We start from the raw sequence: 27,548 nt of genomic DNA on the forward strand, positions 1-27,548 counted from the left end.
TGAACCTTTATGCTCTTTATGGACCATAAATGGTTCCTACATGGATGGAATTCGATTATATTCATATCAGTTCAAGAAATAAATAGTACAATGGTTTTATTAGTCCTATAAAAGGCAGAATAAATTCCATAAATGTTTAAGTAGATTCTTTATCGCGTAGACCTTCACTTTCAATTTTTTCATTATTTTTCTGGATTTGTCAGCTGGTAACCTTATATAGGTTTTATACTCCTGTCAAATAACACTAAGCTAATCTGTAATCTCAGCAAAAAAGTAATATCAGCCTCCACTACAGACACCACGCTTTGCTTCAAAAGATATGAAAACATTTAAATACAAACGATTCTAGCAACAACATAGAAAGTTTTTCACAATACGATCCTACACGGAGTAATTTGATGCATTTTATCTCCATCGTGGCAAAGTTCAAAGTATGTTATAGGTAAATTATTTGAACCAATTTACAGCGAACAATGCATGCATTGTTTCCAAGACAAGATTTATTTGCCGGCCGCTTTCACTGAGAAACGGACTTTCTTTTGCGTTGGCGATTTGAAAACAAACTTGATCTATATCGGGAAGCTTTGTTAGCGTATTCACATGTTACATAAGCCCGCCACATGGGCTTACCGCCGTACTCCTGCATTTTATGGTATCCGTCCTCTGTTGTACAATACGTCTATATTTTACTACGCCATCCGCAATAAGTCTTAATTGATATATTTTATATTCCCATAAGTCTAATGGGACCCTCGACTCGACATCTCCGCTTCCGTCAAGTTAGGGGAAATTCTTCGTTTATTATTCACAGTAAATTACTCGACTTCTATATTTTTTTCCCGGATGGAGCTCTCAAGCCCTTTTATTTATTCAATAGGACTTTATTTAAGTCCAATAATTCCTACACATTCTCAGAAAATGCGCCTTGGGAAATGTTAAGACTTGTTCTTTAATTAAATTACTTTTATTGTTTTGTTCGGGGGTGTTCGGGAGATATATTCGTACTTGGCCCAACCTTTGTGTCGTGTAGCCCCCTTATTGCCGAATCACTAAACGTTATCTATCACTAAGATATTCACTCGCGTTAATTTATGTGGTTACTTCCTCCGCATCTTGCCTTCATTAATTCGACTAAGCCTCCTGTGTTAATTCTCTTAAAAGGTCTCGATCGCTTGCGTCTGTGAAACTTCTTACAAGCATTCCGCATCTCATCTTGTGTTCCGCAAAACTTATAGTTGAGGAGTCTACAATAAGCCGTTTGAGAAGTTCCTTTCTTTGTCTTTGCTACGTCTTTAATGCATTCAGGGCTAACAATGTGGATTGAATAAAATTATGATGAACTTGAAACGTATCTGTATCCTCAGTTCTTTCAACTTTCCAGTCTTTACTTATCGCAAAATCCCTGTTCTTACACGACGTCAGTTTGATTTTGTATTTCAGATAATATCTGAAAAGGTAATGCTGTGAGGTGAGGTTTAGACTCGTCGTACATTTGAGAGCATCTTGTAACAAAAACAAGCTTCCTCGTTCCGTCTCCCGTATAGTAGTTTACATGTAAAATTTGAACTAGCAAGCAGCGCCCTCATATATTGAAGGGGGCCACCCTGACGCGTATCCCTCTATATGGCAACACTCGTCTTTGATACACGCCTTTTGATGTCTGCTTTCGAGCGACACAATGCCACTGTTTACCTTCGCTCCTGAAACAACTTTTCTCCCCCGTCAATAATGGACTTTTTAACGAGATGTATAAAAGTTACTAGTAAGATTTCGTTGCAACGTAAAACGTAACGTAATGAACGTTACGTTTTATTTTTACAAGTTTTATAAAATCAGAAACAAAACATATTTCGTAAACTACTTTTAGTAACAAAAAGTTACTAATGAATTCATGAGATTGAGATTATCGGTAACAACTAAAATAGTACTATACTATGCTCAACCTTTTTACCACATCAATATAAAGCCTGGCCAGAGTAGATTAAGTTGAAGAGTAACCAATCGAGGCTTATCCGAAGCTGAAAATGTAAACAAGCACTATTGATAGTGAAACCGGCTAGCGTCGCCCCGCGCCGCTGTCTGCTGTGATCGGGCTATAAAAAACTTTTACTATCACATTTTACGTGCTGCCTTTGAAACAAATGACCTACTTTATGACCGAGCACTGGCGGCTTATTTTCGAAAGAAATGTAATCTCGTCAAGTATCAACAGTACTAGGCGTTATTAACTTTATTCTCAGCTCTCCTTATTCATGGAGAAGTGTTTATAAACTATTCGGACGTTTTTATCGCAATACTAAATTAAATTTCCTCTTTATCACGCTGAAGCAGCAAAGTAGGAATAAGAAGAAACTTGTTCTTTCCTTAAGGCAAATAAGTTTTCAGTCGGTAACGGCATTGTACAATCAGATAAAACAGCGCTGCGGCTTCATTTTATATTCATGAATTGTTAGGGATTGATTGATTATTTCATGTTCGGCTCCATGTGGACAAACAATACAGATTTTGTTCAAAAAATTAATTTAATAAAAGAGATTGATGGCTGACTGGTCGTGTTATTATGTTGGCTTCAAAAGACTTTGTCCTTTCAATTTACCGTTAAATATAATTTGAAACAAAATTATTTTGATCTGACCTTCAGTTATAAATAAATATTATTAATGTTGGTTTACATTTTCCTGTGGGCATTTCAAATGATTTGTAAAACGGCAGCAGTTATTTCAGCGGTGTTGACACAAGCCGCAATCAGATTGTGGGCGGCGGCGGCGCGCCCAGCCTGCAGGCGCACCTCGATAAGAGGCTCACAGCCACTGCCTTCTGAATATTGTTCATTGTTACATTTTATAAACGATGCACTTTATGCAACCGCCGCTGCCAACCGCAAACATAATGAAAATAAAACTGTCGTTTGTAGCAAACATGAAAACGAACAAAACGCGCCTTGATAATGAGACGCGAGGAAATCGCCAGCCATTGTAACATTCGTAACGGTATGAATGCCGAAAACTCCGACGTGAGGTTTTCTTTTATGAGCATAATTTTAAAACTTTATCAAATTACAAGCAGTCTGCGTTCAGTTTAAATTAATTTTGTATCATTTAATACAAGCTGTACGAAACAGAGCGTACCGTTAATAAAATTGTGAAACACATTTTTGAAGGTCAGTGAAAAACTGGTACCGGTAAAAATAAGGGCAAATCAGCTGATTATTAAGAAGCCATTATTTTTATAATAAGACTAATGTATCCTACTTTCACATCTTTGTACTGATATGTTAATTCATTTCAATTATCATGCATAATTGCGCTTTTCCACACGGCTACCTGGGTAGCAGATTATAATTTCTGCTTCAGTTAAATACCCCATTATGGAATTCACAGCATAAACTAGGCATTGAAATTGCGTCCAACAGTTCGCTAGCTTGCTTCCTATTACATACGTCTTAGTACTCAATCGGAGAAATGTGGTTCTGCATAATATATAGGTAATCACGACAGTACCTAGAAGATGAGTCCTTTGAGTGCCACATGTATAATGTTATAGTGTAGAAGGATTTTGAATAAATATTTTACGTTCTTAATGGTAGTGTTGTGTTACAGTGTCTGGATGGCGAACTATGAAATAATACAAATCTAAAAACTATCTGTAAAAATTCTTTCGTAAATTCTATCTGTGTCGACTGGTTTGAAGACTGGTCTGATTTCCTCTGAGCTTGACATCATAAACTTAGGTATACAAAAATGAATCTGAGAAGATTTTTTTTTTTTAGAAAACTAGTAGGACAAATCTTCTACATTTTGCCTATATTTTTTTTCAGTAACAAAAAAAATATTGGCAAATAATACGCAGTTAGTACTGAAAAATAGTTCATTGTAACAATACAATATTGACCTCATTGAATTCAAATAACATCGCCTGCGATCCCGCCAAACCGATTACAGAGTGGCCGCATAAACACATGAGCGTCGTTCTCAGCGGGCATTTACTGAACTCGGCCCGATGCCGGTTTCATTCTGTTTTTCAGCCCATTCAACGTTTAAAAACAAGCAAGAGGAACTAAACTGGTTAACACACATGGTCGACTCTAATAGCTCTCTCCATTGTCGCTGGCTAACTGGAGCACCGCACCAGGATATAACGTAGGATGTGCTGTGGGTGAATACTATGAATATTTGCACTGTGGCTGCAGATAAAGCATAAAGTTTGCAGTCGTGACTTCAGCACCACTGGCATACGGAAGATACAAAAAACAGTTGAATATCGTGAATATGGGAGTGAATAGTTTAACTCAATGTTTGCCACCGCCCTGAAATGTTGTATACGAAGATGTAAGACAAATAGACGCTATGAAATCGAATTGTTATAAGTTACTTAGAGCGGAGGGATGTTACTTTACAGTAAGTTGATATCGAGTGGTACAGGATGTAGGTCGCGTGCCGAGGATGCCTTTGTTCCGACTGCCGCTGTAAATTATCTACATTCCGTTCTCCTTCATAACTCTGTATCGAAACAAGCCATATATCTGACAATAAAACGGCAAAATGTAACCGATTTTTGCACGAACGAGGCTTTATTGAATTTTACGTTTAATTTCCGCTCCACATGTCATATACCCATCCCGTATAGGTAACAATTAGCAAGAGCACAATCGTGTTGATTAAATTATTCATCTCCCGAAGATGATGCAGGTACGATAAAATAACTGTTAACTGATTAATTACTTTTTTATGAACCAGTGCAAATATAATTCCATACATACTTCAGTAAATCTAGTGTAAAATATTCTTCGATGTCAACTATTGCGTGACTGTAAAAACACACTTAGCACACGTAACTAAACCACGTAATGTTTTAACTGTTTTACGTAATTATTGCCAGAATTAATTTCGAAAAGTTAAATAGTTCCGAACTATGTCAAATGTTCATATAATAACAGCAAGTTGCGTTGACAAAACATAGCTTTCAAAACTGCGTGTGACATATTTTGTGGGCTATAAAATGTTTTACTGCGGCCACAGGTGTGACGTGAAAAACCGCGACTTTAGACGAGGGCTCGTATTACGAGATCAGGGAAGTTTGGACCTTAGAGTTGTCAAGTGTTATGAGCCATAAGTATGAGGGCGTATATTAATCTATCGCTTGGCCGGTTTCGTTTTGTTGGAAGTTAGTTAGTGAAGTGATCCGCAAACGGGTCGGTGCTTGATTTGGGTCATCTGGATTGGTGTTAGCGGGACACGACCAGTTGAGGTCGAGCGCACTCGCCTGCAATATAGTTCTAATAGAGGATCCTTCAACATCTACATAGGTAGAGCTATGACGTAGCGCCCATCAAATCCAGCCGGCTTAAACCCGCTCTGAGGTGTTATGATCAGTTTGCCCAGTTATTTTGGATTGAGAAGGGATTTCGTGATGTTTTGACGCAAAATGAAATATATACGGTTAAGAATTTATACGAATTTTGGTAATTCAGGTTTTGACTCAACAAGGTATATTATTGATATATTTCACACATTTAAGAAAAAGATATGACAGGTAAGATAGAATTGTTAAACCTGTTACATTGTTGGCGTAGCGCTCTACGGATACGTACTACCTACCCATATAACTTTTAAATATTTTCAGTTACAAATTACCATTCTGAAGAAACACTTATTATTTTTTACATTAAGTAATCTGCTACGAGTTTAGATAACGAGTAAAAGTTACTTCAGACGATGTTATTTTACAGCTGAATAAATTGACTGACAGTTGACGTATCTTTACATCAATATTTCTTTTTTCCCAGGTATCTGGAATGATCCAAACTAAAAGACAACACATCAAACCCCCAGATCGGATGTCCAGGTGAGTTCACATGTCATAACACACAGGTATTCCCACGAATACGTTAGTTTTACATTCTGTGACGTCAGCACTCACATTGCATTTTACGATACCTTTCCATTCGCTATTCAGTTACAATAGACACAATAATGCAAGCAATATTGAGTGTATAATGTAATAAGACGGTCTGCTAACCCAAGGTGAACATAAACGTAGCTTGGGACAAAATGAAATGGGTAAAGTTAAAAGGTAAACTTATCAGTTGCCATGGTAACGAGATTTGATATCAGAGCAAGGTACGCCGGGAGAACCTTACGACACTCACTGAACACGCATTTGCATAAGATTTTTGCAATTTTATTCCGCATACAAAAAAAGGAATCAGCATTTTACGACTTACTTATGCGTTTATACATAAGCACTTTTATTTTCCGTGCCTTATTCTTAGTTTTTATGTATTCTCTCGATGAAATAGAATAAGCTCTGAATATATGTTTCGTTATCGTAAAGATTCAAAGTTATATTGCTTTTCGAAACTAGCACAGCAATAAAGTGTATCATAAAATAAACCGTAACGAAAACAGCACGCGGTGGTATTTGTTTAAACATTTTCAGCCATGGAAATTGATAGAGTGCGCTGAAAATGACAGACAATATGTTTTTACATAACTTATTATTTTCTTAGCGAAACTTAATTTGTTACCTGCTGTATCTTTAAGGTCAAATATAAAATAAAAAGATAGCTTACAAAATAAAGCTTTCGCAAAAACTGAATAATGCTAACCGTCATATGGTAATAGTGGCTTAAATGTGAAAATATTCCAATCTTATATAAACGGATATTTTCTTAGAAAATCCAATAAAGTGGCAATTGGAAAACAATTTCCGCGACAGGCAAAGACTTGCGTCACACGAACACATCTTCGTGACACCGCAACTATGACTACCGACACATTCATATATGTATAATGTAGATAGCCTTAATATAATATTACATCCTTGTTTATATTATGTAACTTTAAATTACTTTACATTAAAACACCAGAAAGATTGGCAGCAAAAACTTGCTGATAAAAGCAGATTTTGGAAATAACAGTACTTTACTATAAGTGCGTGTATTACCATGCTCAATCACAGTCTTATGTTCTCAATACAGGCTCTGTCGACAAGTGCCGGATAATGGTAGCATCGCGTGCCCATACAAATTATCACTCGCGTTCTAATATAATCTGCTATATTACATGACAAAGTGAAAGCTCGCGACTAATATCGCTTGTAATCCACTTAAAAGTTCATATCGCTGCCCCTTCGTACATAACACGAAACAGTCAAGCTAACTCGGAATAATTTACGGCCTAAATTAATGTAATTGAAAACTATTTTTGTGAATGTCTTTCCGGAACAATTAAACTTGACAAGATTTCCAAACATTGTTGTTGAATTCTAAATACAAAACGAGTAGTTTCGAAATAAACGACTATCATAAAATTTACTTGACAAAAAGATTGTAATATAAATATACTGATGGCATTTTGAACTTAAAATAATAAAAGCGTAAAACACTTGATGACACAAAGCTAAAAGAGCTCAATAGAAGTAAGATAATTACAGTGGACACTTGGACAGTTTGCTGAAGGCGACTCAACTATTTCCCGACGCGGCAGCGGCGCTCGCATCGCCGGAGACACTCATAAATCCAGGGAGCTCATTGTGTACCTATCGCCGTTGATGTCGCAATTTAGAAGCTTTACAACACGCGCCGACGCTAAAATATTGTCGAGTGGCCATCAATCAAGTTCTTTCCTAAATAGATCGCTGATTAAATTGTTAAATTACTGCATTTATCCTCCTGGGGCTTGTCACGATGGCATTACATTGATTTACAATGTATCCCGCGCGTCTTTTGTTTTTAAGGAGTTCTAAATATAAAACTTAATTTATTTCTCTGTCTGGTGTATTTTATTAATGGCCTTACGTTTTGAATACAGTGTTTCCGTAATTTTAATAAACATACAGGTTCTTTTTGTGTATAAATAATGAATAATGTCATAAAATTAATTAATGAAGACCCTCAGAGAGGAAAAGACGAAAAAGGCGTTATTTATGTAAAAATTAGATTGAGACAACGGAGGGCCATAATTTGGTCTATCATCCGACTAATAACAAATTAACAGCAACCTAACTGTATTTAGTGAGTGTAAAGACGCGAAACGGGTCAGAACGACTTGACGTTAATGGATGGAACGTTTTTTTTTTCAGGGCGTGGGCGTGAGATGGCACGAGCGGGCATGCTGCACAGGGGCGGAAAAAATGGAGCTGAGTGAGTATTAGCCTTAACTAAACGTATTACCTGATCGTATTTACACCAGTTCCCAACACTGCCGTAGCGAAAAAATGTTGGCGAGCCCGTTTAGTTTAAGAAATGTCGTGGTGTAGTAATTTTATAACCAGAATATTAGACTAACACACATGCGTCAATCTGTTATAGATAATATTATTTATGTTTATGAATAATGTATTAAAATCTCAATATGAAACCTTTTAAGGATAGATTGCATGAAAACCACAAGCTCAGAAGATGGGTAGCATTGCCATTTTATATTATATAGGGAAAAAATAAACCCATTGCATAGTCATAACTTAAACTAAGTAGCATGTAGTTACTAAAGTAGCGTACAAAACTTCTTACAAACTCAGCTTAGGCCTTTCACACAAGCAGCGCAAGTCTCCGATACCCGCCGTCTTCAGTCTCCAAGCAACTGCCGTAATACAAACTCATAAGGGTTCGTACAAAGGCAAGCGACGAAAGCTGTCATCCATGCGTCGCCGGCTCAAGGCACGACTCGAATGCCTTCTTTAACTAGACTTAAAAAGAAAATTTAAAATTAGAACTCTAATCAACGTTATTTCTTCGAATACCATAAAATTGTAATTTAATTTTTCAATTTGTCACTCCAAATTTATCGTTCTTTTATAGATTCCTTAGTTTCCCTACCTTTTGTAAATGTTGTCATTGGCCAACACCAACCGTGAAGAAAAATAATAATCAACGTTTGACGTCCCACTGTAAAAAGTTTCGATAAAATCATGTAAAACCTTCTTGAGTACATTTTAAGTAAACTGAACTATTGTGAATGTATTCCATTTTTGAATCCTTACTTGAGTACCATTGTGCTTGTCTGCGTCACTTCATTCGTAGTCAACGACGTGTGATTTGGATTTAAAATGTTGCTTGGACTCCATTTTGTTTTATTTATTGAAGTGTATTATCGAGGTTACACGTGGACTTACGCTGCCTTAATTAATGACTTCCAGATCACGTTCCGAGGACTGTCTCCCCAAGAAATAGCATGAATAGCATGAAATTTAAGTCATATTACCTAAGGTTAAATTTATACGTGAATTATTGAATAAAATATAACCCTAAAACATCGCATTAATACAACAAAGATACTTTATTTATTCAGTCACATACTCGCGTCCCTAAGAGGACATATTCCTCTCGGTTTTCTGCCAAGACTCACATGACTCTCTTAGCCAGACATGATTTGGCACTTAACGTAATTGGCACATGATATAAGTTACAACATTCTTACTTACTAAGTACTGCAGCACGCGCTCCACATTAAGACACTACATAAGTTCCCTCTAATCCTCATTTGTTTACATATTACTATAAAATTATGTATGTTTGTTTGTATACCTCCGAGACACGTGTCACGAAGGGTTTATTTTGCCCTTACTATAAATAGAACAGCATAAATATACATAAACTGCGCAGAGGAGCCCGCACGATTGCCCTTATCACAAAGTACTTAAGGGCGTGGCGGCAAGGGCGGGCGGTAGGGTACGCCAGGGCGGGCGGCAGGTGCAGGCCTGATAGAGCAATTACTTATTTTAATATTTTTAATGCCGGCCTCAGGAGGCATCCAGCTCTTTTGACTCGCTGATAAAGTTGATGTTATTATTCAGGTGTTACAATGAAACAGCTCGTGAAAATTATATTATTTGTAAGACATTAACAGGTGACAAAGGACTTGGCGTATTCTTTGCTATATAACTTTTGAATGGGTTTTTTCGAGGGTAAGTGAAAACATTGTTCGTGATTTACAGCCACCTGCTATTCCTTAGAATAAAAGTTATGAATGCCAATGTTAATAAAGTAAATCAGGTTCCATAAATCGAAAAATCAGAGTGAGATGAGATCATGAGCTCATATTGCTTAGTGAAGTAACAAATCAATAGAATACGTTACACTCGTGTACGAGAGAACAATGGTACATAAGTTGGTTAGCGATGCGAGCTATTAGAGCGGCGCGCTATCCGTCTTGTCGCCTCAAGTCGAAGTTAGCAGACGAGTCCCCGGTGAGTATTCCCCACGTTCCTTTGATGTGGCTCGCGTTAATTAGGGATTTTGGTATGACGATACTCGGAGACAGACCATGTTTTATTAACTAGCTAAAATATCACGTTCCGTTGATTTTCCACGTAGCAATGCTGCCCTGCAGAACATGATTTTCTATAGAAAACTGCAGACGAAATTGCTATGGAGACTAGTTATTCAGTTCACATTTTAGGAACATTCGATGTTAGAGGCTAACTGCAGGCGGCCGCCGCCGGTTAAGTTACTTACCCCTGGTTTGGGAGCAACTTTATCAATGCTAGAGAATGGTGAAACTGATGTCCGGTGCCCCGCCACCCCACTCACGGCTCCCCCTACATTTTCTCACCTCGGTTCGTACTCATCCGACTAGACTAACTTTAAATTGTTAGCTGCAACTTTCCTCCCACTCGGGTGAACTTTATTTGTACATTGCATACCTCTCCAACTTTTGATGACAATTTTCTGGAATAACATTTATTAAAATGAAATGTTACCAAATTTTCATCGCGAGTTAATTCTATTTGTGACTTTTAAACAATCATATTGTTTGCGAGGTTATTGTGTTCTCTGTGTTATAACCATAGGTGAGGATTATTTTAACAAATTGCGTCATGAGTGTACTTAGCATGAAATATTTTACACAATGGACGTTATTGCAATGATTTACAGCCAAAACTAATTGCAATGTTGTTTCCATTTGATTTTCATAAATATTTAAACGTTGGATTGCAAAGTTATAGTATCAAAAAATAAAACAGATACTCGTTTTATTTTTGTAATATTGTAAACATTATTTATCAAAATAAAAGGAGGGCTACACATATTGTAATATCGGGTTGGCGAAGGTAAGGCGCTGTGTCGGCAGCGTGCGTCGTGGCAGCGCCAGACCCCGCAGCGCGATATTTGACTTCATCTCGCGCGGTGATCCGTCACGCACAAGGCCGTGCCCTATAATAACACCATGCTACTTACACAGGTATAACAACTACGAGCCGTTCTCACATCTTTTATGGCGCAGTAAAAGTTATATTGGGTACCTACATGTAACGACTTTACCCAATTTTCATTACATATTGCATGGTGTTAATAAATCTTTATTGATTGAGACATGCGAAGTTAAATGTTAATCTAAAAACACGGTGTGTCTAAAATAAAGTTTTCTCTTCACTTCTTAGAATCTCTCATGACTAGTCATCAAATCTGAATCCCAATTGGAGCGGATATTTGTTGTTTGTTCTTTCAATCAAATTGAATTCATAAAAATTTCCACTGCGCACTACAGACACTCGTGGTGACTCGTGTATTATTTACGATACAACGGACTGTCATAAATCAGTATCTCGCTATATGCAGTAAGGAAACAGCTCATAACTTTGATTAGCCTCTTCGACTCGCAAGGTCTCACCTTCAGATCAATTGTGGGCTAATGCTTCGCTTAAATATATGCTTTGTTCGTATAATCTAGATTGAGATTTAGCTGCTGTATTGCACAACAATAGCATATATACAAATGCCATTAGTCTCTAATGAAGTAACCAAAGCGCTACGTGTGCAATTATAGTTTTAATTGCCTTCTTCAACCGCAACCATTGTTATTTTAGCTCAACAAAGATTATGAAGCCTTTATTAAACAGACGTTACGAAATATCGTCACGTCTTATTGCAATGGGCTTTAGGTGTCCTGATTATCGGATGTTCTCGTAACGGAATACTGATATGCCTTGATACCCTTTCACACGGTGTAAAACGTATAAGGCCTTAGTTTGTTTGCAAAGCTCGCACATACGCAGGTGCGTGAGGTAGTTTCAAGGGTTGTTCCTCCTCGAAATAAATTGCTATTATTTTACGTTTATTTGTTTACATAACAATAGAGCTTCGGGTGTTCCCTTCCGCGTTACGTAGGGGAGAACTCTTGAAGAAGAGCCGCATTACTGAATACTTTTGCTGGTTGGTTAGAAGTGGGTCAGTGTCCCGTAAAAGTTTCCGCGAATGTGGTCCGCCAGCCGCATTAGCGCTGCAGATCAAAGCAGCCGGTTGCCTGTACAATGACCCTACAATTCACAAGAGTCTCGGAAAATCATGCGTTTGTTTTATCCCCTCGACATATCCGCATCGACCGCCTACACTATACAGCCTTACACCTACCGCCTTTAAACTAAGTATTCCTGGAATCAAACGTTACCAGATGTAATATCTAGTAACATTGGTTGCTGTTTACAAAGACTTACATTTTTGTATAATCCGATGAAGTTGAATACGAGCCATTGCACCGTCTGGGCGGCCGCATAATTATTTACAGTTCGTCCCTATTAACATCCGACGGCGACGCGGCGTGTTGTCAGAGAAACCTGCAGAATGAATGTAATCCTAAACCTGGGAGCGACAACCTACGTCGAATGCATAATTTACTTTTGAATTAGGTACAAATGTAATTTTAAGTCTTGACCAAAATAGTATACATTCACGTACTTAGGTATGCTGTGAAAATGACAAAATAGAAAACGAAGCAAAAAATCTTATTTAAAGAGGAAAAAAGTACCGTAGCTTTCATGTGCAGGGGGTGAAAACCACGGCTCTGGCGTGAGCGTATTTACGATACAACGAAAGTGATGGATATCTGTCATCTCAGAGTTCGAAGTGATGGACCCGCCAACGCTGGGAGATGCAAATTCTGTCGACTCACCCGGAAAGCAATTACTGAGTCTAAGCTGCCGTTCGTTCTTCTGCAATGTTTACCATAAATCAATGGAAATGTAGATACGCATACAAAGGCATATATGTATAAATAATGATGCCGCCTACAATATGAGAAAGCACGGAATATTCAATAAACATTACAGAGCGGACTCACCGAAGAATATTTTTATATCTTCCGAAGATTAACAAATACTTTCTTTCTAGTAAGAGACGGGCTTACGTGGGTGATCTTATTCTATGCGCGCTCTCCGAATAGATTATGGTTTTCAATACATTCTGAAAATGACAACAACCTGTGTACTTAAGATTTCCTTCATCTGTAAAGCTTTCACGGAATCAAAACACGGAACATTGTTACACGTTTTTCGTACAAAGAGGTTTTGTTTCCAAAAATCGTGTTACACGAAATCTTTGTTAAGCTCTGTGCCATAAACGTCAACTAGTGTCCAAAACGGTTATTGTTTTCATTAACGTACGGTGGGTGGATGATTAAACCATCGCCTTTTACGAGAAGATAGATACGATATTAGACGTCCAGTCCCGACGTTAACGTGTTTATAATGAAGATTATTTATGTATGTGCCTAAAATAATAACAAACATTAATAAAATAAATAGCCAATGTTTGTTCGCTTAAGGAATTCGTTCTTATTTCGGTGGAGACGCCACAAATTCTTTTTGTGAGACATAAAAGTGTTCTGTCCGATGTTCGCAATATCGTGATAAAAGTAAACAAATATTCGCACTGGACCCATTTCAACAATTTGCTTAGGATCCTGTATTTTGTTCAGTAACAGCGATGTCGGGTTTCGTATGTATTAGGTTACATAGTTCCAATCTTCACTGGCCTGACAATTGGCCGAGAGACAATAATATAACTGACGTTACTATTATGAACGATAGGAAATATCAATTTTTTTAGATTGGTTTAAAAGTCCTGTCATCTAGGTAATTAGGTTTGTGGGTACTAAGTGCCTACTAAAAACATTTTTTTTCAAGTATGTTTATATACCCCACCGCTGATATATACATCTACTGATTAGCAGTGAGTATACTAAAAAATGTAATAAAATAATCTGAATTTTCATCAAATTTAATTTTCTAAAACGTTTCTTTTAAAGCACTCCGATAAATAAGAGTTCGGTCTCCACTTGACATTAGACGTAAATTCGATTAGTTCATTCGTAGTGCAGAGCTCGCACCTGCTAGACCCACAAAATCAATTAACACCGTGTTGACTGAGAGTATTCCAATCGAATATGGAGCATAAAATCATCATTGCCCGGAATCACAGTTTCCGAACGTTTTCGATTTTCCCGTTAACACACGTCTGTGATTTCCTATGTCTGATAGCAAATAACGTTAGCATTAGGGATGGGCCATATTTAAATGTTTGTTTGGAGGGTGTTAGATGAAGTAAATATTTCGTACCGTGTAGTGAAAATTGTTTCGATGATTAATGCATTTCAAATTATCTGTTATATTTACTATCGATAATTATATTTATGTAGAAAACGTAGTTCATTGATTTTCAATATTACGCATCCAATTCCAATCTACCATTGGGAGCAATTCAAATTGATAGCATACGGTATATTTCAAAATACTTAGTAATATTTTGATTATGATTATTTGAATAACTTGGTAATTTTAATCTAGAACCTACAAAATAAAAGTCTAAAAATACAAGTGCAGGGGTAAAGCAATGACTCCCACCTGACTTCCTCCCTAGAGATTAAAGGCGTGATAGTATCCAATATTATAGTAAGTGACGTACATTTTAATAATAGCTAACTTACCAAAATATAAATATACTATCAACTTCTCTCATAATCGAATGTGCATGTCTTACGAACATGACCGTTTTACAATAGCTTTCACCCGGTCATCAACCACCAAAACTGGAATCCTTTTCGACCAGTGACTTCTTTTAGTTGTCAAATATTGCCTGTCCAAGCATGTAGATGATTGATCAACTATTTCTGTTGTCAAAACAACTGATTATTACCTTGATCGGTCGACTTCAAAGTCGCAACGATACACCCAGTCTTCTTGCAAAGTCGCAACGATACACCCAATCACGGCATTGTACATGAAATCCGAAAATCGAGGACTACTGTTATTATTATGCAGTCTTAAAAAGGCAAGTAGAGTTATGTTTGCTTAAAAAGAAAAAGGGCAATACAAATCCAAACATTCGATACCGAGGAACTCGAGCAGTTTGCTTAGGACTTCTGTTGCTTCCTTTCATGGAAAAAGCTGTACCTTTCCATTTTACATTCTCAATATATTCAGGATAGTATTTACAATCAATTCAAGGCAATCTGTTTATCAATAGAAATGTAACGGGTCCTTTTGGGGGAAGAAAAGATTAATTTATTTCTAGAAGATTTTATTGATTTTATTTCAATATTAACTGATAGCTAACCTTATAATGAATGCTATTTAACGTAAATTCTATGTCGTAGAACGTGAATTTCCAAAGAAATCAAAAGGATTTATGGAAACTAAGAAATCAATGGATTGCATATTTCTCTACACGTAACATAATTATTTATGTAAAATATTTTTAGTTTAATTTATCGTAAACGTCAAAACCGAATAAATGAATATGTTAATTGAACCACACACGAAAACAAATAAACTAATTCAACTAACGATAAACAATATCTGATATGTTGAACACGAAACAACGTGTCAAAAGCATGCATACATATTCGTTATAGTTGTCATAAATTATGTCCACGCCCTTAACATATTTTAGGGTGAGAATGATTTACTGGCAACTTCCTTTAATCAAAGAAAGTGTTACCGCCTGATAAGATGGCGCCATGACCTTACTAATGTGATAAACGATCGATACACGCACTACTAACAAAGATTTTGTTTTAAAATCGTTTTTAATGATACGTATACTATACACTTAGTTGTATTTTCATTTAAATGCAAAAAATCAACAAAATTTTATATAGGCAATACACGTGGATTAAAAGATTACGAGGAAACCGAAAAATTAAGACTTACACCTTAGGTACTTTGTTACTAACGTTGGGTAATACCCGGTCAAAAAGGAGAATCATCATCGGCCTAGCCTTTTCCCGATGATGATTCTACATTAAAAGGTAGAATACAGTTTAATTGAAGTAAAACTGTTACTATTAAAAAAACAAGAATCGTACTAATATCATTTTTTAAAAGATTTTTAAAGATCATTGATCAAATTTAATGGAATAGACATTAGACATAACTAATAAAAATCACACAACTAATTCCGTAACCACATGCGAACACTGCCTATAAATTATGAACATTTATTTACCTTTGATGTACAAACATTATATCAACTAACGAACCAATTTACGAAATTCACAGCATTACATTACTCTGGGAAATTTATTTACATGTCACGTGATAGTAAACACAAATGTAGGTTACCTATTTATCTATACGTATATAAAATGTATTGCTGTTCTCGGTAAAACTGGGAATGGTAGAACTAGTTTTGTTAATTTCAGTTTTGAAATATTTCTGGAATGTTTTACCGTGATTACGCATAGGAGCGAGCAACAGTTTAGTATTATCTGAAGTAAAGAATTAATTAAAATGAATATGATTCCGTGTTACTGAAATCTTTATCTTTATTGGAAATGTTCCGTCTCAAAGGTGCTACGAGAATTAATTCTCGAAGAGTTGTTCCATAGTGCATGTTTAAAACCATTAATGACTAGACATTGAAGCTGAAATTATCCAAAAGCTTAACCGAATCAAATTAGATACACCTAAATTAAATGCAGACTAAACAAAAGAGTTAATCATGCTGTCAACCTTCATGGGTACTCTTGTAATTTATTGTCTTAGTCGACCACTTCCATTCAATAATAAGATTTGGTAACAGATTTTCTAACAACCAAACCTTAAGCAAATCAGTTAAACATTTGAACGTAGATATAGGTTTAGTCTAGACACCCATCCCACCTGTCAATTTCCATAATGGATGTCTGTCTCGCTTCCCAGCTGTTATTATACCGTATAAGCCTATTGTAAGCCATATTTGATAAAATCGTTATGCAAACGCAGACCACTAATTGGGAGGTTTAGCGCAATGATAGTAAGTAACGTGAAAATAAACAGGTAAACAACAAAACAAAGAAACAAAGTGAAACCGTTCGATGGATATATCTGCTGTAATTAAGATGTATGGATGTAATATTTTCTTAAATACATAAAAAAAAGTTATCAACCTTCTTGAATTAAACCTCTTGTGTATGTAAAAGCAACTAGACTTTTTCTTAGCTAACACTCTACGACGTTTTTAGATATTATAATCTCGTGATAGTGACATAGTCTACGCCAAAATAATGCCTTCGTTTGATTATAACTAGATTTTGTCTCTTCGATTTAGCTAGCCAGGTTATGATTGTCTCGCTTTGCGTAAAGCATAAATGGACCAACATTTGGCTTAAAAATAAAAGTTACTTTTGAAATATACTCGTAATAACGAAATATCCAGAATATTACGATAGCCCTTCAAATACTTTTGATATTATGATAACAGTGTTACGAAAGGCTTAACAGAATGAATTGGGAAAGTTGTGCAGATGGGAAGGTCGGGGGCGCTGGTGGCGGACGAAAGTGAAGGTTGCACCCCCCTGGGAGACCCCCCACCTCCCCCTTCCGGCTCCCCTACGCACCCCGGCAGATGCACGCCCGAAGAGCCGCAGACGCCAGGGAAAGTACTCCAGAGCAAACTTTTACAAATATTGTTACGAGAAAATTACGGGCTATCATAATTATGAGAATAGTTTCGGCTTTGGATTTCAGTAATGTTCATTAGATGTTGTTTTGGTAGATGCAAAGTTTTTACTTGAACGTACACAGCAGAACTGGGAGACAGTTTATAACGCAGACGATAAAAAAAACTATTTAGTTAAACAGCGATGGCGGCGCCGAGAACTTCCTCTATCGGGTTAGTGACAGGCCACGGTACTTTGGCGCCGCTTTTCCCAACAAAATGCTCGAAGATTGATCGTTTATTAATCTACTATAACGGTCTACTCTGAGTCTATTCATTTACTTCAAGGTTGTTCAAGAAACTTTGGAATACCCTTGTCAAGGTACAATTGCTATTCAACGACAACTAGCCACAGCTAGTCACATACATCCATTATGTTAAAGCTCGAGCACTCGTTACTAATGTTTCTTTTGGCACTCCACACGTCACACAAACTTATAGAACAGACGCTAACGTTTTGTACTCGACTGTGGAATAAAATAATAACATTTTCTTAACTCTTGGGAACAAACATTTTGTACATATAACGACTTTGTAACTACGATGTTTTTGTGAAGCTTTTGACGATTTGGACATAAGTGCAGGTGCAGTGTCTTTACTATATTTTAGACTTTCTGGTTTAAATATTCATGATTTTGTTTCTCATTCTTTGTAGAATTCAGGTACCTACCTAAGTCATGAAAGATCTTTATAGATTAATGCTGATATTATGTATAATGTAATTGGGACCAACGTCTGATTTCATTTTTTTTTGGAATCATAACATCAACTCCATTATTTATTTCTAATTTTGTTAATAAAATACCGTTCCTCGCTTATCGCAAACATCATTAGCAAGTTCGCAGATAGTGAAGTTAAATTGAAACATTTTTTGCGCTGCGTCTGGCGTATTTTAAGTAAGTTACGCATGTAAGAGCTCGCATAGAGTTGTGGCGCAATTTAAGCTCTCCGACTAACGAGCAGGCACTCAAGTGAAGCCTCGTATTCCTCCAGACTAGATGATATTGTGAGATTTGTAAGCATATTGTTTTTGTTGAGTACACAGCATGTTAAGCTGCACGCAGTTCCACGACTCTCGGTCCTCGCTGGCGATAGTGACTCTCGTGGCATTGTTACAACTCGTGTATAAGCGATGCTAATTCACAAAAATACGGCAGCGGCTCCATGAAGTGAAAAATGTTTCATCACTATGAGACAATGATTCTAAATATAATATTTGTAAATATCGTTTTATGGCTTTGTTGGGTAAACGCACATGAAATAAACTTTCAATCGAAAAGTTTGAATTGAAAAAAATATATTTACAACATTTTTTGAAAATAATTATGATATATCGTAGCATCTTTTATTTGTTGTAAACTGCTTGTTATGATTGAATGCGGAGCCAGTGATGTTAGCAAACAACGTCGCGTCGCGAACATGTCGGACGTCAGCGTCACTTTGCGCTCATGGCTAATTACAGGGGGAGGCTCGCAGTCTCGCACCGGCCTCCACACGCCGGGAGGCCCACGCGCCGCACAACCCCATTCAAAATAAACCGTTTATATTTAATTGTCTGGCAGAGTTTAAGGTTAAACTTTCTCTACCATCGATCCGTCTGTCCTTACGTCGAATTGTTTTTTAACGTAACATTTAACAAGTGCAATGCAAGCTTTTCCATCAGCAAGGTGCTGAACTGTCAAAGCGAGTGTAATTAATCTAAGTTATTCGTTTGATGGCGGTAATTACAGTCTCGAGACAAACGCAGGTGGGAGAGGGAGTTCTCCGCGCCGCTTCACGTGCACCGACCCTCACAAGCGACTTGCTCGCCGCTTACCTTCATGATTTCCACCTTATTAACATTCAACGCCTTTCACGTTTTTTACTCCCGTTATTATCATGCTGGCGACAAATGGGTATATCTCCAAATTCGCAGACAGCCTGAATATTCAGTGAATTATAATCTGATGTTTTCCTTTGTTCTTGAAGCGAAGGACGATAAAATACGAAAATGGTGCTTAATACTAAAGTAACATTTCGATATCGATCAACCATTTATTTGCTGATGGTTTTAATTAAAAATAATTACGGGGCTTATCGTTCACTGGTTCGACGTGAATCTTGCTCGGGAATGGTGCTTGGGGGAGAAGTTGGTATTTTGCGATGTCTTCCCTCGTTCGTCCCCTCTACACGCAGATAATTAACTGCAGATAGGTACCGCGCAGCCGAGCCGAAACGCAAGGGTATGAGATCAAAATTTTAGCCACAAGTTATAAAGAGCGGGCACCCGTTCGGGGCGGCTCAAGTGCACCGCGGGCGGCTCATGGGGTTGAACAATTTGTTGGGGTGGCCAGGTAAACGACCGTGATTGTATCGATTTTTAAATATCTTCGCTTTAACCCTTCAAAGTGGTGTTGAAGTGATTTATTACTTTTCGTCGGTGAAAATAAACCTATCAATCTATTACTTGTTTACAAACTTTCGAAACAACGAATCATTAGAAGTCGGCTAAAAATAGACTGTAGTTAAATTTGTTGTCGTATTTCATTCAATTTTATACCTAGAACCCAAATTCATAAGTTATCGTATTTAATACCCTCCAAATATCCTTTGATTTGCTCCCCTATGATACTAAATTTGCATGTTTATAGGGTTTCGAGTAACATTCGGTGTATCCACTATAATGAGGAAAGAATTGTTCATTGATAGCCGTGGCTGCAGCCCCTGTATTGTTTGTGGAATTAACGCAGCACAGCCAGCGCTGCCAGACGTATAAATCACGCGGCTAATGCTGCAGCATCCGGCGCGTCTCGCGTATTGTGGAGCCGCGGCGACATTTGCCTATGTTGGGTACTTTGGTGCCACAGTCCCGGCACCCTCCGTCGACGCCGCCGCGCTCCTGCGACGCCCGCTCTAGGGAGGCGACAATTTATTAATTCGTAAAAATTACTTCCCTGTACGATTTCGTTTTGTTTACGCATCGGGGAAACGATGGCACTCCTATAAATGGGGTTGTATTGTTAGAAACGAGCAATATTATCTCAAGCTTACAGGAGACTGACTTCAGGCTAAAGGAGATAACAGTCGGAAAGTAATAGGTTTGAATAAGAAATGAAAGCAAAATTTGGGTTTCGGTTACAAGGTTACCCGTGTTCCTCTTTAACATAATACCAAAGGGAAACTTTGATACATACAATGAAAATTTCAAATAATATAAGAACACGAACAAATATCATTCAAACTTTTTTGTTTTAGTCGGGCATGTGTGCTTACACAGCACAACGTTCCGTAGTTCCGTAGGTACTTTGCAATATAGAGGCACAACAATAAACATACAAACGGCAGTAAAACGATGAAAAAACAGAATCGTATTAGAAATGTTTATTCGTCTCCCCCTTGTTACACTTCATATCAAAAGTTTAACAGAGAAATATACTTGCGTAGGAGCAAACATAAACAGTAACTCACCAAGTTGTGAAATTGTAAGAAATGCGCATCCTTTTTATGAATCTGAGAGGGTGGTGTGTATTTATGAAGCGTAGAACCCTCGATGGTATTATTACCATCATTCTCTTAGCCGGTATTATGTTGCAACGCTTTTGTAAACCGTTTTATAGTCTCGTCCCGGAAGACGAAAATATAATTAAATTAGAGGATTACTGCTTTAAGTGCTGGAATTATATTTGTTATACCTAGGATTATGTAAGAGAACGACAGGAAATTAAGGGCATGTGTGGCATCTGCATATCTATAACTAAGTTAAAATTACAAAATATTGTACGGATTTATTACGAAGAAAATCCCAACGCTCAAAACGGTGACACCAATCTTCTTGAACAAGCTTATTAGCAACACAAATAAGTACAAATCACTTAAAATACACCACAAAAATAAAAGTCAAAACAATAAACTCGATTCAAAAGCATGTGAAAATCACGAATTCAAATTAGTCGCAATATTCGTAAGTACCTATCTGCATAAAGTTTGTCAATTTACAAATGCGAACGAGTTGTACCAGAGTTTTGTGAACAAAAACTGCAAAAAGCATAGTTTTTCATTGGCGCGTCGCCGGCCGTCTGGCCACAAGAAATCGATACTAGGGGCTGCAACTCTCCAGACGATCTTACTGCCACTGTCTTAACTTGACTAATGTTTTCGATAGCTTTCGTTCTTGACTACAAATTGTATTGGACCATTTAAACTGTAGAAACTATACAAAGTTTCTGTTCCTTTATATTCAATTAATTTGCTGCGGCGCTTTTTTGACAAGTATTTAGTGGTGATCCTGGAAAAGGATTTAAATAAAATATTGAAGAATATAGTACCAGTTTTCTAGACTATTAACATTATTCAAGTTTTCTGGAAAGAACGATAAATTTATCAAGCTAGCTTAAATGAAGGAAATATTTGAAGAAAAGCATTTATTTACATTGCTCGTGTTATTCTACTAAAGTTCTGAATTACGAAACAATGTGGCTGTATTCATATATTTTAACACTGTTCTGTCTATTGAATAATAGAATTAACAGAGTTCAAATAAATTATACGTATATAACATCTTATAAGTACCTACTATAGTTACTTTACCTTCTACTGCGAGTATATGAACTTCATTGGACCACTCTACATTTATGACCGTTTAAACACGCACTTGACTCATTTTATAACCGCTTCCCACCTTTATACTGCGAACACGACGGAGACTTAACCCTGCCAGTCTGTGCGAAACTGGCTTCCTTGTAGTACTTATATTCTATAATGGTTAGTTCATTTGTCTAAAGCTGGTTCAATATTGTTTAACATTTTCAAATTAAACAAGTCTACTGTGTACTTTGCGGGCATTAATTGCGCAGAATATCATTAAATTCAATTGTTTACTTTCTCAAATTTTGATATAACATTAATTAATCTAAACACGAAAATTTTAATTACATTGCTAAAATAAAATGATATTCGTAACTACCTGAAAATTTCAGTATTATCTCCTCTGCAGGCCTCCAAATGTACTTTGAACAAACGGACGACGTAAACGTCACTAAAAGGGGTCCCTTTAGACCCTTTCGTTACGGTACTTACAGTAAAAACAGTGTCCGCTGCACTAATTTGATAACCACTAATTACACCACAAGCAGTTAAATCCATAAATACTAATCTTCGCGCTCGTACCGTAAATTAGAGCGAGGAACGTTTATTCGCTAAAATATTACTCGGCCACTCGGAATTAAAATGAAAATGCGATGTTGGTACCGTTGGTACCACAAATTTTGCATTCCCACGCCCCCTTCCCCCTTTAATACGCAAGCAAACGCTGTGAACAGTTCCGATGAAATGCTCACACTTGATTTAGGGTGGAAATGTCACCCGGCCACAGATTGTGCCTACAAGCGCAATGTGATATATGTAGTTCGCGGGACATCAATTCGATAAAGTTTATCGAACTGTTATTAAAATGTTAAATATCGGTTCTATTTATTTTATCTCGGGTCGGGGTTGTGGGTGATAGAGGGAATTTTATAAAAGCTTACTGTCTATGTAAACGGCTACATAGCCTATAAGTTTTTCACCATCCAGTCCATCCCAGTTCACAGCTGGACATAGGAGTCTCCCACGGAACGCCACTGAGCTCCATCTTCAGCTCTGCTCCTACAAGCTTTTCCATTGGGAGAGGAGGGATTGGAAGATTTTGCGAAACCTTTTATGGCTAGCCACCAAGTTGGAAGAAGTAAAAATAATTATTTCCTAATTTGATTTATTTGCCTAGTATATTCATTAAATTGTAAATATGTTTTCCCGTTCTAACTTATTTGATAGCCAATACTTAGTAATACGTATATAAAAAGTACACTAAACATAAAAAGTGATTTGCATCAGATGACGTAATGTAATTACTGTAGCTTTGCCATCCTATTTGCCTTCGCATTCCCAATGTTTCCATTAGTCTGAATATTCCCATAAAACGTTAATGCTAACGAGAAATCAAATTAATGAAAGAAAAACGAGTAAATTTAGTCTCAAAATATGTGATTAATTCAGCTTCGTTTGCATTGTGCGTATTTAATTAAAGTTGGCGAGTCATTAAAGGGTTGACACGGTTTTATTATCTAGGTACCTTCGCCCGGCCTTTGGGATTGATAATAAGGTCGCAGGAGGTTGCTTGGCCGTTTTAATGCCTTAACGAGGACGGACGGGAACGTTGAGGCCGCTGACGAGACCTAATTGCTTAATTAACACCGCAATCCGACGACGCCTGGCGATAATCTACCCTTGCTTTGATACATCGACTGTGTGATAACTGCCTAATAGTTGCTTATTGAAACTTCAAACATTTAAACGCTGTTGATGTAACATTAATCGGGTATTATACAAGGGGACTGACGCTTTGAACTTACTTTCGCGGTGCTTTATTTCTTACCTAGCTATTTCCCCTTTTCTTCCTCGGCAATTTAAATCAAGAGAGTTGATCAGCTATGAGGTAAGCAGATTAAGTGACCAATACTTCAGCAATCTAGAACTTATAGGAAGACTGAAACAAAATTGTTTTAGATAGTAGCACACTGTAGTCGTAAGTGGCTTAGTAGGAAAGCACGGTATGTACGGAACACATCGCTCCCATGAGTTGAAAAGTTCAATATTGACTCACAAAATTGCTTTAAGTCGCTGCAGCCGATAACAGTAAAAGCTTATTTGGAATGTCAACCTTATATCATGGGCCGACGATTGGAATTGGTTCCGGGGCTTGTTTGCGAGGTGTTGTTACCGCTCCAGCGGTTATTGGCATGTCCTCAAAGCTTCCTTCCGACACAGCGAAAGACGAGGATTTTCCGCTAGATGTCAACCGCCCAATAATGTTTAAACAACGTTAGCGTGCACTTAGATTAATTTACTTTGTAAACCTTGTTGACGTTTTGATACATGATGTCGCAACTGATATTTTAATAAAGGTTTCTGAAATATTGCGTTATCTGTGAACAAAAGGTTAAGAAAACCTTGTATGCTTATACCTTTTTGATAGTAACTATCGTGAGAATGATTCATTATTAAATGATGTAACAGTTTACTCACGCGTATTTATCGGGGTAGCCCGACTAGTTTCGGACCCAACCGGAGTCCTTAAAAAAAAAAAATAAGGACTTCACCATCAAGGACCACATCATTTAATAATGCATTTATACATTGTTATGTGCTTATAGGTTGCTTAGAGACAGAAAAGTTGAACTTTTCCGTATTCTTATTTCAAATCGATTCCTAAATAAATAAATTCGTGCGACTATTTCAACACTAAAAGTAGAGCGCATATTCGTTCGTTCGATTCATATTTCGATTCAATATTCAATACTTACATAAATTTTATGAAACGAAAATAAAAACAAACATTTCCAATCATATGTAAATCGCGGTAAGAGCTACTTTGGGATCGATCCACATAAGTTAGGTCTTGACTGTCATTGACAAAAGCGTTTCGTTTGTATTTCGCGTAACAAAGGTATTTTGTTTTCAAGTGTACGCAAGCGTAGAGAATTAATGACTATGAGTTTGATGTTACGACTGATATGGGTTAACAAGTTTCCTGCTTACGTGGTTACTATTGTGAACAGGTTTATTGTATACCAATTTCCTGTTTTCCTGAATTCGATTAAAACTATCAACTTGTAAATTCAGTTTGAAAACAATCATACTTTGTGAGTAGCTCTATAATTTGAGCAGCAAAATAGAGAAAATAAAAAATATGAATCACTTTCATTATTAAATCAAATACAAGCTAAGAATGACAAACGGTTATGATTTTATGAAAAAAAATATTGTATTGTTGGCAGGTACAAATTGATGTAGCAAAGATTTGGCAATTTAAATTTTCACAAAACATTTTTGCAAATTAAAGTGACTTTTTTGGGGTGTTTCGTAACAGTTCTCGCTTATGAACAAACATCGTTTCCATGGCTCCCCTCGTTAAGCTCCAATAATCATTTTTCGGCTGTCGGAAAAAAATATTTCTATAAAATCTCATTGGAGGCAGGCTATTGACGACACTTATTCACGAGTTCACGAGCGACAACCAGTTTTCATTTTAGCGAAAGCGCTTTCCGGAAAACTGTTGGGCAAGCTGATCACTTGTATTTTGGTCACGTAACTGACCATTTTATAGCCACGGCTTTATTTTACATTACAAATTATATGGTCTCTGTCCACGTGTTAATATTTTTGAAAAGGGCTTAATGAAAATGTTTGTGAAACTGAAGGAAATTGTAGTTGATTATGATTATTATTATTATTCCGCAGAGATAACTTTTTAAGTTTTGTTACAGCAAATTATTGATCTGAAAAAAGATAAGTAAACAATATAAAAGAAAAACAATTGTCAAGTTCAATATTTGAAATTTAAGAGAGTAATATTAATATAATTAGCTTTCGTTACTTTATTATAACTCCATCGGTTTTTCACAGTACCCCTGGGACTGTCTAGGTCGTCCTTAAGTTATTGAGATGTCGTTTTTAAAACAACCCTGTCATATCTGATATTTCCAAGTAAAAATATAAATTTCCAATTTAAATGTGTTTCAGGTTTATTATATATATTTAAATGGTTGAGATTTGATAATGCAATTAAAGATAATATAGCTCAGATAGCACCATCACATATCTATACTTAATATATAAAACTGAAGAGTTTGTTTGAACGCGCTAATCTCAGGAACTACTGGTTTAAATTGTAAAATTATTTTTGTGTTGAATAGACCATTCATCGAGGAAGGTTTTAGGCTATATACCATCACGCTGCGACTAACAGGAGCGAAGATACAATGGAAATTGTGGAAAAAACAGGGCAGATATAAATTATAACTTATAACTTCTAACCACGCGGACGATGTCGCGGGCAACAGCTAGTAAACTATAAATAGTCACATTTAGTGTAGACTCCTACTAAAGAAAAGTCTGTCATTTTCACAAACGGTTCCATCGTTCGAGGAAACGTCTTTCAACTGAATTTCTAAGAGATGGTTGAACGTCAATAAATAATGAGCAGAAACCATCAAATTGTATGTTTATGATGGGACATTAACTTGCTAACAAGTTCCTGAGACCAGACGGGGGTATACCATCTTTCAAAGCAGGACTGTAGAATGTGGAAGCGAGAGAGCGCTACATGTATCCAGTAACCTCTCTTTCTCTCGTTTAACTAAGAGTAGTAGACCCCCAAACACCCTTGCTGTACAATCGTATATCTGGAGCATACTGTAATACCGAGCGTGGGAAACATAGATTTCGATCAGTTTTCTTAAAGATTGCATCTTTAAATTGTTTGTAAGTTATCTGCATTAATTAGTATTGTTACGACAACGGCTTTCGATCATAACATTGTTTTAGCGATGACATCAACGAGTTGACAGAGGTCATGTATTATGTAAAACTAATTTCTCTACTTTTATACCTTAGTAAATACTTAATTTTTCTTGTGAAATGTTGAAGGAAACTATCTCAACTTGAATAAATCATATTTTTAATTAAAGAAAGTGGGCCAATTATTTCCCATTTAACGTAATTTAAATTATTTTAAGAGCATCTGCACGTGTAATCTACGAAGGAACAATACTATGGAAACTTTCAACCAACTAATTGGCCAAGTTCTACACTTTAACAACTAGTTGAATTATGTCCGGACTGAAAAAGTTTCAAGTTTCCACCAAGTATTTGGATTTTCTCATCTTAAGTTGTAGTGTTTATCCGCTCGAATTTGATTACAAAATGAGCTTGTTACGCAATACATTATTACAACAACAGATTAGTTAGATCTGTAAAATATCTACCTACATTTTTGTTGCGTAAATGCGTTATTGGGTATGTACCAAGGTAAGCAATTAACAATTTCTTGGAATTC

General features: G+C 36.7%; 2 protein-coding genes across 2 annotated transcripts in view; one reads left to right on the top strand and one right to left on the bottom strand.

Moving 5' to 3' along the window:
- Positions 1-27,548, top strand: part of LOC113493452 — a 120,662-nt gene that overhangs the window by 54,097 nt on the left and 39,017 nt on the right. The window contains exons 4-5 of the mRNA XM_026871442.1: positions 5,786-5,844; positions 8,083-8,143. Of these exons, the coding sequence (XP_026727243.1) occupies positions 8,097-8,143 (47 nt within the window). The 5' untranslated portion in view covers positions 5,786-5,844; positions 8,083-8,096. The remainder of the gene's footprint in view (positions 1-5,785; positions 5,845-8,082; positions 8,144-27,548) is intronic.
- The window catches only part of LOC113493454, a 61,587-nt gene that overhangs the window by 16,218 nt on the left and 17,821 nt on the right, over positions 1-27,548 (bottom strand). The window lies entirely within an intron of this gene.

This window comes from Trichoplusia ni, chromosome 4 (assembly GCF_003590095.1).
Source record: "Trichoplusia ni isolate ovarian cell line Hi5 chromosome 4, tn1, whole genome shotgun sequence".
NCBI classification, from domain to species: Eukaryota; Metazoa; Arthropoda; class Insecta; order Lepidoptera; family Noctuidae; genus Trichoplusia; species Trichoplusia ni.